The sequence below is a fragment of the Mercenaria mercenaria genome, chromosome 15, assembly GCF_021730395.1.
Source record: "Mercenaria mercenaria strain notata chromosome 15, MADL_Memer_1, whole genome shotgun sequence".
Taxonomy (NCBI): domain Eukaryota; kingdom Metazoa; phylum Mollusca; class Bivalvia; order Venerida; family Veneridae; genus Mercenaria; species Mercenaria mercenaria.
The window spans coordinates 60,906,134-60,918,807 of record NC_069375.1 but is presented as its reverse complement, the minus strand read 5'-3'; the positions used below and the strand labels follow the sequence as shown (position 1 = coordinate 60,918,807).

General features: G+C 33.5%; 2 protein-coding genes across 4 annotated transcripts in view; both read left to right on the top strand.

Moving 5' to 3' along the window:
- LOC123561547 (uncharacterized) overlaps positions 1-12,674 on the top strand; it is a 57,715-nt gene that overhangs the window by 27,665 nt on the left and 17,376 nt on the right. The gene's annotated exons all lie outside the window — the stretch shown is intronic.
- Positions 1,591-11,340, top strand: LOC123565970 (uncharacterized). Its single transcript, XM_053525376.1, has 7 exons — positions 1,591-1,715; positions 2,512-2,603; positions 3,298-3,338; positions 4,290-4,451; positions 4,829-4,945; positions 9,199-9,794; positions 10,297-11,340. Exons 1-6 carry the CDS (start codon positions 1,624-1,626, stop codon positions 9,424-9,426), a joined length of 732 nt encoding a protein of 243 aa, XP_053381351.1. The 5' UTR covers positions 1,591-1,623; the 3' UTR covers positions 9,427-9,794; positions 10,297-11,340.

Sequence of the window (12,674 nt, the reverse complement as noted above, 5' to 3'; positions counted from 1 at the left end):
AATGATGAAATGATTAACAGTAGGAATCCATGAACTGTGTAAATTTTTGAAATATTGACCCAAGTGTAAAAGTTATCTGTACCGTAATGGGCCTTTAGGTATAAATATTGGCTGTTTTCGGTAACATGCTAAAAAAAGATAGGGTAGGTAGATGGGTGTTTTTTTTTTTATTTATTAAATGGGTCTTTTTGGAAACTATTTTTGTGTCAAAAAGTAATACAAATAAGGGGTTATGCCTTTTGAGCATCATTAAGTTGTTTCTACCCTTTTGAGCATCATTAAGTTGTTTCTAACGTCACTGACCATAAATAAAGCATAAAAAGTGCAATTTTGCAATTTTTTGTTAAAAAGTAAAACAAAAATTCTCCCAGGGCAATAAAAACATTTAAGGATCGGGCCAAACATTTATTTTAAGCCTTATCATTGATTTTGAATCTTGTACTTCTCACACACAGAAGTTACCAAAATTAGATTGGGAATCTTTAGCAACATGAACTTTATTTTCATAAACAGAATTTAAAAGGACAAATGAGTATAAACTTGTAGAAAGAAAAACTTGGAAAAACATTAATATCAATCAATCACATGTAAAATGTTGGAGGATGGACATTACACATAATTGGACTGTAACATATTAAAAAAAGTAAGTGAATAAGGGTCTTTTCTTCAGATTCATAACCTTGTAATACAGGTTTTCATAGACCTGCAAAATAAAGGGCCACAAAATGCATTAAAATCCTTCCTTAAAACAACACAATTAATTAGTGACTTGTTGAGGTCTCATTACACCATGTCCTAACACTCCCCTACAAACTGCAGGTGGCCACAGAAGACCATAAAATCACACTGTCTCAACAGGGTGCCAATATACAAGAGACCATTAAACCCCTAAATTGGTCTTAAATTGATCCTAATAGGATGATTACCTAAAACAACACTTTGATGTAAGTGACATAATAAAATCCCTTTAATTTTGTTAACTTAGATAAATCTTTTGAATTAAAAAATATTTAAAGAAATTAAAAGAAAAATTCAATAACAACAATCATTTTTTGAATCTAGAATTAATTAAGGGAATATTTGGATATAATTAAAAAAATCAAGTGTGTGTTTTTCTCTTTAGCTCTTATTTTCCAAATTGCTCAAACTAGATTATAAAATAAATGTTATTTTAACAAAATTTTGAAGTTTGAAACTTGATTATCTTTGATAAAAAGCTAGATAGGTCACTGTGTCAAAGTTCTTTTTTGTTAAGAAAATTATAATTGTAATTTAGCATATCAGTATATATCTGCAGTGGAATTTGGAGCAAACAGACAATTACTGGACCTTCATGAAATTTGTTTGCCATATGTCAGGCCGTGTCTCACAACTTTCATGAAACTAAGTTCATTGCAAAGTTTTGAATTCTTTTGAATTTTTTTTATTAAACATTTAGATGATAGTGGCATTTCCATACATATTTAATGTGATTATTCTTAAAATGGTCAGTTGGTATTCAACATTGTAGTGCTTTATATATCATGTATTTCATGTATTGAAATAAGGTATATATATATAGAAATGAAATGAAATGCATGTTTTTATTTGCAGACTAACTCCTTTTCCAAATGCACTACTTGTATGACACTGGAAAGACAGCTTGAAAAGACTACATGTGTCGAGACAAGAACCAGATTCAGACAACTGAAGGAAGAACACAATGAGAGACAAATGTAAGTTGAATGTTGTGTGCAAGTAAATATGTGTTGCTGTGAGAGATATACAAAGAAACTTATAGAAAGGAACCATTTTAGAACTCATAGTCAGTGATGTCAAGTAATACCCATTTCCCTCTGCACATATAATTCTCAGAAAAGACATTAAATTTTTTTAATTTCTAGCTGACCCTGTCAAACTCTTCAATATCAAATCATTTATTTGAGTCTGCAACACTGTTTTGAGTTACCGCTAAATAGTTGTTTTTTTTCCTGGCCACGGAAGTCATAATTTGTCCTATTTTAAAGATTGCTCTCACAGGTGAAGTACAAACTCAAGCCAAAGCCTGCCCATTTAGCTCAATAGGGACAGTTCAGATCTACGGTTCAAAGAGTCCCGAGTTCAGTCCCTGGGCAGAGCATAATTATTATGTTCTCAGTGACGATTTTGTAAAACACATTGTGTCTGAAATTATTTGTTCTCCACCTGTGATTCATGTGGGGAAGTTGGCAGTTACTTTCAGAGAACAAGTTTGTACTGGTACAGAATCCAGGAACACCGATTAGGTTAACTACAGGCCTTTACATAACTGAAATACTGTTGAAAAGGTTTGCAAAAATTTAAAAAAAAATTCAATTCAGAGCTTTAACCACTGTACTACGGAGTCAGTTGAAGAGTATTTAACAGGAGGTTTACAATAAACTATCTAAATCCTTAGTAGCAATAGTACTCAGGTTAGCAAATATTTAGCCATCATTGTAATTGAATTTGTATGTTCATAGTTAATTTTTACTTAATTTTTATTTATTGTAGGATGGAACGGAAGTACTATTATGGTAAAAGAGAGGCTAGCAGAAAAAACCCAGCAAGTTTTCTGTCCTTGATAGTGGATGGCATGGACCAGTGTAAGGAAACTTGTTATAACAAAAAGAAATTGTGTTGTAATAGTAACAATTAATATATTAAAGAACAAATTATTTCCTTTGTAAACACAGCATAATTAAAGTTATTTTTTACTTCAATTGGAAAATTCCTGCCTCCACTTATGGAATTCAACATATATTGAATAGCATGCTGGTCAATAGTCAAAACTTTTGTCTGAGGTCTGAATGGCTGGGGAAAATAGTTCAGACTATTGACCGGCAGTCCATTCAATAAGTATGTTATAAAAATTACATCAGAAACATAGTTTTATTTTAGATTTTTTCACTTTAGTCAGTAAACATGTGTTGAATATATATGGTCGTATAGCACAAACAATGGAACAGCCATTGATATAAGGAGTCATTAAATAAAAGTGATTAAATAATAGATGGCAATGGCACAATAACTTTTATCATATCTTTAACAACTTTATGATTACCTCCCTTTTGTGCTGTCTGTGTCATTTAAACCGATGATTAAGATCCTACATTTGAATTTAAGGCATTGCAAAAGCAATCACGTCTTGTGGTAGTTCTAGTTTAAGATATCTGTTCACATTGAAGATTCAAGTCCGCATAGAAGTGAAATTAGAATAAAGCAAAGATACATGAAACCTCATATAAAGGTCACATTTCCCTTTACAGGTTTTTTAATCATGAACTTTTCTTTTTACAGCCAAGACAAATTTACCACACTTCACTGGGCGTAAACCTAAGGTAAATGATTCTTTTATTTTCAGTCCAAGAAAAGTTTATATCATACTTTTAAACTCATCTCAACCAAAGTTTCTTAGTATATTATGTTGTATAGAAAGATGGTCTGTCATCGATATTACTTAAATGTCTTTGCCTCTACAATTACTGGTCAGAAAAGGACCAAACTTGGTTGCACTTTACCACCATCCAGAAACACAATTTGCCAATAAAGCAGTGCACATTGAAATGTATGCAATGTTCATGTGCACACAAATTATGAATAAGTATGCACAAAAAATATGAATAAAATAACTACAAATCGCAGATGTAAGAGCTTTGATATTTGGCATGTGATATAAGGGTTTTACTGATATTCTACCATACATATCCAAATAATTAGTCTACTGGGAAGGTCAAAAATGGCGACATCCCTGTGTGTGACATGTACCTACTATAGGCTTATATATAAGAAACTTTGAAAGTCTTCTTCTCTGAATTGATGATATTGACGCTATTTAGCGTGCAATACCAGAGTTGTACTATCTACCATTTATTAGAATAGTTAAAATTATTGCCTGAGGTTAAAAATGTATGTGACATGTATATAATATTGAAACGCTAATATGAAAGAAACCTAACTCTTTACTTGTACCATTACATTATAAAAAGACACTTGAAGCCTTGTACACAGGCAAGCACTTTAGGGTCTATGACCATCTTATTATCCTCAGAAGCATTATAGTGTTTGAACAGTTCAGTAATATCACACTAATATAATATTATGTAATCAACTGCTACTGCCTGTGGTACTTTTAACACCTGGATCATACATGTATTTCGCTTTCAGAGTTTCACATTCTCTAGCCTGTTAAAGCTGACCAATCTAGGGTCATCATGACCCTTTTGTTTTCTCTATTTAATCTTTATGTAACTGTTGATGCACAAAAATAACTCCTTCATATATTATTTCAGAGTATAAATGGTGCAGATCTTCTAAAGACCCATATAACTGGAGTCATCAACCACGGCCATGGTGGTTTTCATACTTATGTTGATGTTAACGAGTACCCACATGACCCAAACCTTACCATTAATATCATACTGAAGACCCTTAAGAGAACTGCACAAATGCATGTAAGTTATATATTTTTCAGTAGCTTGATCTGGTTTCCCAGGTCTAAATAAAAATGAAAGCGTAATCTTGCATAATTTGCAAATAATTTTGTAATAAAACCCCCAATCTAACAACTTTTTACATTTGCACAATATCTTTTGATGAAGAGCTTGATAAATCTTCATTAAACTTGGTCTGTTGGATTCTTATAAAGAGACCAGAGTCTGGTATAAACTTAGAGTTTAACATTCCTTATCAATGCTAATTGTGTGCATAGCAAACAGACTGAAGGTTCAGTAAATCTGTATTTTTCTCATAGTGTAGTTCTAGATTTTCAGTCAGAACAACAGTGATCTGATATTGTAGTGAATATTTATAAAATACATGTCACTTTCAGGAAAACACTCTACCTCCAGTATGCTATATCCAAGCAGATAACTGCGCTCGTGAGAATAAAAACAGATATGTTTTAGCTTTCTGTGAGCTGTTGGTAGCAGAAAAAATATTTAATGAGGTATGTTCAATATATATGTACTATTTGGTTGGGTCCATTTATCTTCTCTTTTGTCTTGAAAATATGAAGACAGACAATTAAGCTTCTGTCTGGACAATGCAGTGTGATGCTATATAATTGTGGTATATTTTGTCTTGGCAATACCTTTGTAATGCATGAACTGATATTCAAATGTAATTTACAATAACAAGTTAAGGTAGACTTCCTGTAATAGGCCTCAATTTCACGAAAAGCGTATACATACAACTTGATAATGTAAGCTTTGAAAATGTCAATAGAAATAAGGTGCATATTAACAAGTTATATAGTGACAGAAGTTCTCAAAAATTACCTTTAGATTACCTCCCCTGATAATTTTGGTTTTTCATGAGTTATCTCCCCAGAAAACTTGAAAATAATAATTTTCTCCTTTTCCCTACGGGGAATTTTAGATTTCTTTTTAGCTTGACTATACAAAATATAAGGAGAGTTATCCTACTCGACCCGATGCCGGCATCTTTCCGCGTCCCCACCTTGGTTAAAGTTTTTATATTTACATTCGCCCTACTCTTTTCCATTGAAATTATAACACATATTTCCTATGAACAGCAAAAGGAAAGGCGCGAAATTTACGTTATCGCTGCTTAGTGATAACCGATTGCTGTTTTGACGACATCCATGTATAGTCAGGGAGAACATTCCTTATATGACGTCGCAGTTATTCTGTCTGGTGGACAGAATGGTCGGGAAGCTGATTTTAATGTTAAATGCCAAAAAATATGTGCAATTTATAATATCATCTTGTTTACAAATGGAAAGGAAATATGATGTAAATATAAGAAATGAAACTATTTTTTTCGGTGTTCATGCGAAATGAACGACAGAATAGGATTGGCAAATTAAACATGAATCGCTAATGGATTTGCTGATCCTATTCTGTCGTTCATTTCGCATGAACGCCGAAAAAAATCATTTCATTTCTTAATTACACTTTCTCTTCTTTTTCTTTTTATCTTTGTAATTACTTGATGGATTTGATTCAAACTTAAAATAGTTGTTCCTCATAATCACCCAAATCATCTGACCTAAGGGCCATAACTCTGGTACCAATATTTCATTCCTTCATTATGCCCCCGGCATCTACTGATGCGGGAGGCATATACTGATAGTCCTGTCCGTCCGTCTGTACGAGGTTAACCAAATGGGACCGTTTCGTCTAGCATTAATACCCCTTACTAGAATGACTTGATACTAATGCAGATGTAACCTGTGACCTTTCCTCATCTTCAGACATCACCTGACCTCAGTTTGACCTTGACCTCATTTAGGACTTAGGTTGCTTTATATGGGCCATCTCTTGGTTAACCAAATGGGACCGTTTGTCTAGCATCAATACCGCTTACAAGAATGAATTGATACTAATACAGATGTAACCTGTGACCATTCCTCATCTTCAAACATCACCTGACCTCAGTTTGACCTTGACCTCATTTTGGACTTAGGTTGCTTTATATGGGCCATCTCTTGGTTAACCAAATGGGACCGTTTCGTCTAGCATCAATACCGCTTACAAGATTGAATTGATACTAATACAGATGTAACCTGTGACCATTCCTCAGCTTCAAACATCACCTGACCTCAGTTTGACCTTGACCTCATTTTGGACTTAGGTTGCTTTGTATCGACAAGGATGCCACCGGGGGCATCAAGCGTTTATTGAACGCAGCTCCTTGTTTTCACTTAGATTTTCAGGTTAAAGTTTCGATGCACTTTCACTCTATCTCTGTTATTACTGAATGGATTTGATTCAGACTTAAAACAGTTGTTCAACATCATCGCCCTCATCATATGAAGCAACGTGCATAATTCTGGCACATTTTTATGCCCCCGAAGGGAGGCATATAATTTTTGAACCGTCTGTCAGTCTGTCCGCAATTTTCGTGTCCGGTCCATATCTTTGTCATCCATGGATGGATTTTCAAATAACTTGGCATGAATGTGTACCACAGTAAGACGACGTGTCGTGCGCAAGACCCAGGTCCGTAGCTCAAAGGTCAAGGTCACACTTAGACGTTAAAGGTCATTTTTCATGATAGTGCATTCGTGTCCGGTCCATATCTTTGTCATCCATGGATGGATTTTCAAATATCTTGGGTACCACAGTAAGACGACTTGTCTTGCGCAAGACCCAGGTCCGTAGCTCAAAGGTCAAGGTCACTCTTAGACGTTAAAGGTCATTTTTCATGATAGTGCATTCGTGTCCGGTCCATATCTTTGTCATCCATGGATGGATTATCAAATAACTTGGCATGAATGTGTACCACAGTAAGACGACGTGTCTTGCGCAAGACCCAGGTCCGTAGCTCAAAGGTCAAGGTCACACTTAGACGTTAAAGGTCATATTTCATGATAGTGCATTGATGGGCGTGTCCGGTCCATATCTTTGTCATTCGTGCATAGATTTTAAAGTTATTGGGCATGAATGTGTACCACAGTAAGACGACGTGTCGCGCGCAAGACCCAGGTCCGTAGGTCAAAGGTCCTAAACTCTAACATCGGCCATAACTATTCATTCAAAATGCCATCGGGGGCATGTGTCATCCTATGGAGACAGCTCTTGTTTTTTCATGAATTATTCCCCCTTTTTACTTAGAATTTCGGGTTAAAGTTTTGATGAACTTTCACACTATCTCTGTTATTACTGAATAGATTTGATTCAAACTTAAAATAGTTGTTAAACATCATTACCCACATCATATGACACAAGGTCGTTGAACTCTGGCACAAATTTTTCATGTATTGTTCCCCATTTTTACTTAGAATTTCAGGTTAAAATTTTGAGGCACTTTCACTCTATCTCTGTTATTAGTGAATGGATCAGATTCAAACTTAAAATAATTGTTCAACATCATCACCCACATCATATGACACAAGGTGCATAACTCTGGCACAAATTTTTTCATAAATTAAGCCCCCTTTTACTTAGAATTTAAGGTTAATTTTGATGCATTTTCACTATATCTCAGTTGTTATGAAATACATATTTAATTTAAACTTGAAGTAGTTGTTCCACATTGTCACCCACATCATGTGACACAAGGTGCATAACTTTTGCACCAATATTTAATGAATTATGCCCCCTTTTTGCTTAGAATAGAACTAAAGAGTGTTTTGATACACTTTATCTTTACCTCTCTTATAGTTTTGACTCGGGCTATTTGTGCAATATCTTCATCCACCATTGGAGTCACTCCAGTGACAACTGCAGTTTCCTCAAAAGTGCCCAGTTTCACTATACAGCATCGAAATAGTGGAGTGCGCTGACTCCTGTGACAACTCTTGTTGATATTTGTATCAGAGTCATATAAATCCATGTTCGATAACTAGTCAAATTGGTCCAGGCAGTTTGGAGTTACGGCCCTTGAATTACCGAAAAATCAGCCTTTTTACTCTTGTCCGCACTCTAAGTTGAACATTTCTCATCCAATCTTCACCAAACTTGAACAAAAGGTGTTTGACCATAAGACCTCGGACAAGTTCAATAATGAGCCAAATCGGTCCAGGCATTTTGAAGTTCTAGCCCTTGAATTGTAGCGAGTAAACAGTATATAAAGACTGACTTGCTATTTAGATGATTGGGCAGTTGTGGGAGACATTCGCTTTTCTCAAAAGCAGCTTTAGTTTTGAATGTCTTTAAAGTGACCAAATTTCATTTAACTATTACCATCCAGTTACAAGATATGAAGTATGACTATTACAACATGTTATCCTTAAGGTGTTGGATACAACACACAATGCTCTGGTTCTGGATGCATGTATTAATATCAAAATAATCAGCATAGCAAGATGATTAGTCATTTGATGTAGCATAAATTTTCTAGTGAGCTGTAACTAGACCTCATTGGTCAGTGTCGCCTAAGTTTTATACTTGTGTGAATGGATTGAAGCTTCACACATTTATTCACTGTGATAAATTGACTTGCACTGCACAGGTTTCATAACTCTAAGTTGCTTTTTTATGAAATTATGCTACCATTTTTACTTACCAATTTTTGGTCCATGAATTAAATATTCATGCACCGACATTTGGCATTATGATATTATAATATGTAGCAGTTGAGATAATTAGTATTGACCCTGTTTTGTCATGCAATACTTCATGTACTACCTTAATATTGGAGTAAGGTTGAAAAAAAAATTAAATGAGTTGTATTGAAGTATCATCTTACACTGTTTTAGAAGTGTTGTTTTAAGAAAATATTTTTTTGTTGAAGGTTCATCTGTCTTTCTTATATGTTGGACATACACATGAAGATGTCGATGCAGCGTTCAGTAAAATTTCGGAGAAACTAAGAACTACAGATGCAGAGACATTGGATGACCTAATTGCACTGCTTCCAAAACCTGAGGAAATTCTACACATGTTTGATGTGAAGAACTGGCTAGCTCCTCATATTGCTGATATTGAAAAACATTCAGAGCCGTTACACTTAAATTTGTAAAGAAAAATGAAGAAGTTCAAGTGTTTTTTAAAGGACAAAATATTGATCCATGGTGTGAACTTAATGGGAATATTCTTACTTCAATTCCAAATGGACAGCTCACAACAATAAAACCAGATTATAGCCATATCAATATTGAAAGACAATCAAAACAAATAGAATGTTTACATTCATTGTTTAGGAAACAGGGAACAATATCAAAGTGGGAGAGGTTTTTTAACGTTCTGCAAACAACTGGAAGAATTTCCGCAGCAAATCAACCTTGGTTTCTAGACTGTTTACCAAGGCAGTCACAAAATGTCAACTTCGAAGATGTAATTCCCCCAGAAGTTAGAGAACTAATTCTAAAGGAAACGAAAGTTCCCAAGGTATACAGATTATTTGCAACTCAAAAGCACTTGTTCAGTAATTAGTAATTGTTCATAGTATCTTTTACCTTTTCATATTTGGGGATATAGATGTGTATGATTTTGTTTTTGTCTGTATGCCATGAAAGTAAATTCAGACTCCTGTGAGTTTGATTTTAACCAAACTTTCTTGGAAGGTTTTTTAGCATTTTGTTATATTTTGTGGTTGAATGATAAATGATGAAATTGTGGCTTCTGAGATATGATTAAAAATTAGGCCACCAGGAAAACTGCAGATTAGAATTTTGCAACACTTCCAGAAAATATCAGTGCTAAGTGTACTTGTTATAGTTTCCCAGTCAAATGAGTTTCAATTTTGGCGAAGACAACCAGCAAACAACAGTGATTTTTTTAATTTTTAAGAATTTTAATTGTCCATGAAAAGGAGAGTAAGTGTCTCAAGTGAGTTTTTGTGTGTTCAGTTATATGAATTACTTTTAAGTTATATGTATTTTGCTTTCAGTTTAGAATACGAAAAAGGCAGAGCAAGAATAAAGAGGCACGGCAGACAACAAAGAAAACAAACAAGGCAATTCAAAGACCAAAACAACATAAATCACTTGTCCAAACTTCCACAACATTTTTGATTATTCCACTCAGATGATATTAAGAAGCATGTTTGGCTCATGATTTTTATGGATCTACTTCAAACGTGTATTATGATGATCCTTGTGTGTCTTATTATTTTGAGATTGTTTAGACTTCTTTGTTTGTTGGAAGTACGTTATGAACTGAATTTCTTGTTTTCATGTTTGATTTCTGTTCATGTTGGGTCAACTGCATCCTATGCTCATCAGGAATTATTGAATAATGTGGTAAATTGTGAATGTATCTTAGTCTGTTAACTATATCATTGTGATTGACAATTGAGATTTTAACATAAATTTTTTTTTTGTGACATTTAAATTCAGACATTTACCACAGTAAGTGAAATGGATGTTATTTTATCAAGTTTCCTTGTTTGTGAAAAGAGAACTCTTTTGAATGATTTTGTCAGAAATTTTACACATAGTATATGCAGATAAGAACTTTTTAAATAACTTGTTACAAATCTATCTAAAATGGTAAGATGCAACTAGCTTCAGCTAGCTTCCTAGCATCTGGTTTTTGATCTAAGTATATCAATATTTATTGAATCATAATTATAAATTGCAAATATATATACACTACAGTAGTCACATATTCTGTAATGATTGCTATAAAAATAACATTCACATGCATATCATGTACTGTGATTCTTCTGATTTAAAGCAAATTCTTCATATCAGTTCTGCAGCATGCAACACAATAGCTGGATGAGCAATATAGTGATATCATGGCACTTTCTTGTATTTCAGGTTGTAATGTTTGTAATGTTTGACTTGGCTGATATTCATTGTATAAAAAACAGACATTTTACAAATAGTTTCAGTTTAAACTAAGATATTCACTGTGACTTCTTATTGATAATTAGCGGTTAATACTAAATTGCCTTGCACAAATAAATAATAAATTTTGGAAAATTGCCTTGCACAATTTTGAAATACTTACCTAAAGATCTTAGAGCAGTAGGCCCGAAGGACATTATTCATTTTTAGGGCAATTATTCCGTAATCGCTCCAGGCAATCAAGTATTAATTTCTTTAATTATACCAATGCTTTAATTTATCAATAGACACCCGACATTGACAAAATTTTTCATCCAGTCAATTTTTTCATAGAACCTGTTTGTAGATAAGTGACATCATATAAACCATGTCATCAGGATATAGAAATATTGTGTGTACACATACTGTAACATGTTTTTGACAATATTGTTTAGTTTTGATCATGTGTTTTAAAACTCACAATAAGACATTAAGTTATATGGATGCTAAGCACACAGATTAAGATATTCATTTAAAAGATTTAGCTAGGACTGAACTTACAGCTTAAAAGAAAATTATACTTCTTTAGATGGTCAGATTTAAAGCGGACATCTATATGATAGAGGGATAAAATTATTATTGAAACACCATTTGCATTAATTGCTATATAAAGATATAGATAACAGCCTATATATGAGTCATTGATAAAATACGATTTTGATACATGTTACCCCTACGATTGTAGCATAAGAGATTCTACATCTGTTCTGTCACATACAAATTATTCCAGCTCCATTTCAAAAAGATGATTATTATAAAATGTTGTACTGACTTATGTGCAGGGTTGTAAAAGAAGTTTTGATCTCTACGAGCAAATTGGCTCAGTTATGATTCAGCAGTGACATAAAAGTATGACATAGAGTATGATGTAATAATGATGCGACGTCATACAATGTTAAGCTAGTAACACTGGTTCAAATAACAAAAATTGATGATTCTGTTCATAATTAGTTTGCGAGGTGTTAGACTTAAGAAATGATAAATACGTCCTTATAATATTTTATCAGTTTAACTTTATAAAATATGGACAAGAGTTCAGATGCGCAATAATTAAATAACGAGTGCGTAACACGAGTTATTTTATATTCACATCCGAACGACTGCCATATTGAATTAGCTGATAAAATTATTGGAACATATTTATTATTTCTATTCTAACCACGCAAATTCTTTGCATTTTACAGCACTACATTTTAGCTCTATACGTCATTCGGCTGGCCATATGCTATTATAAAATCCTCCTCACAAATGGAAAGCTTTGCATAACGGAGTGTTGTCATATTCAGTAAATTTTTATAAAAGTATTAAGTAGTTACCTGTGTGAAAAAGATATTTTAAATATTTTCTACGCAGTTTCTAAAAATAGTACACGTTACCTATGATGACACTGCAACATACACACCAGAACATTGCGGCATATAAACGTGTAAACACT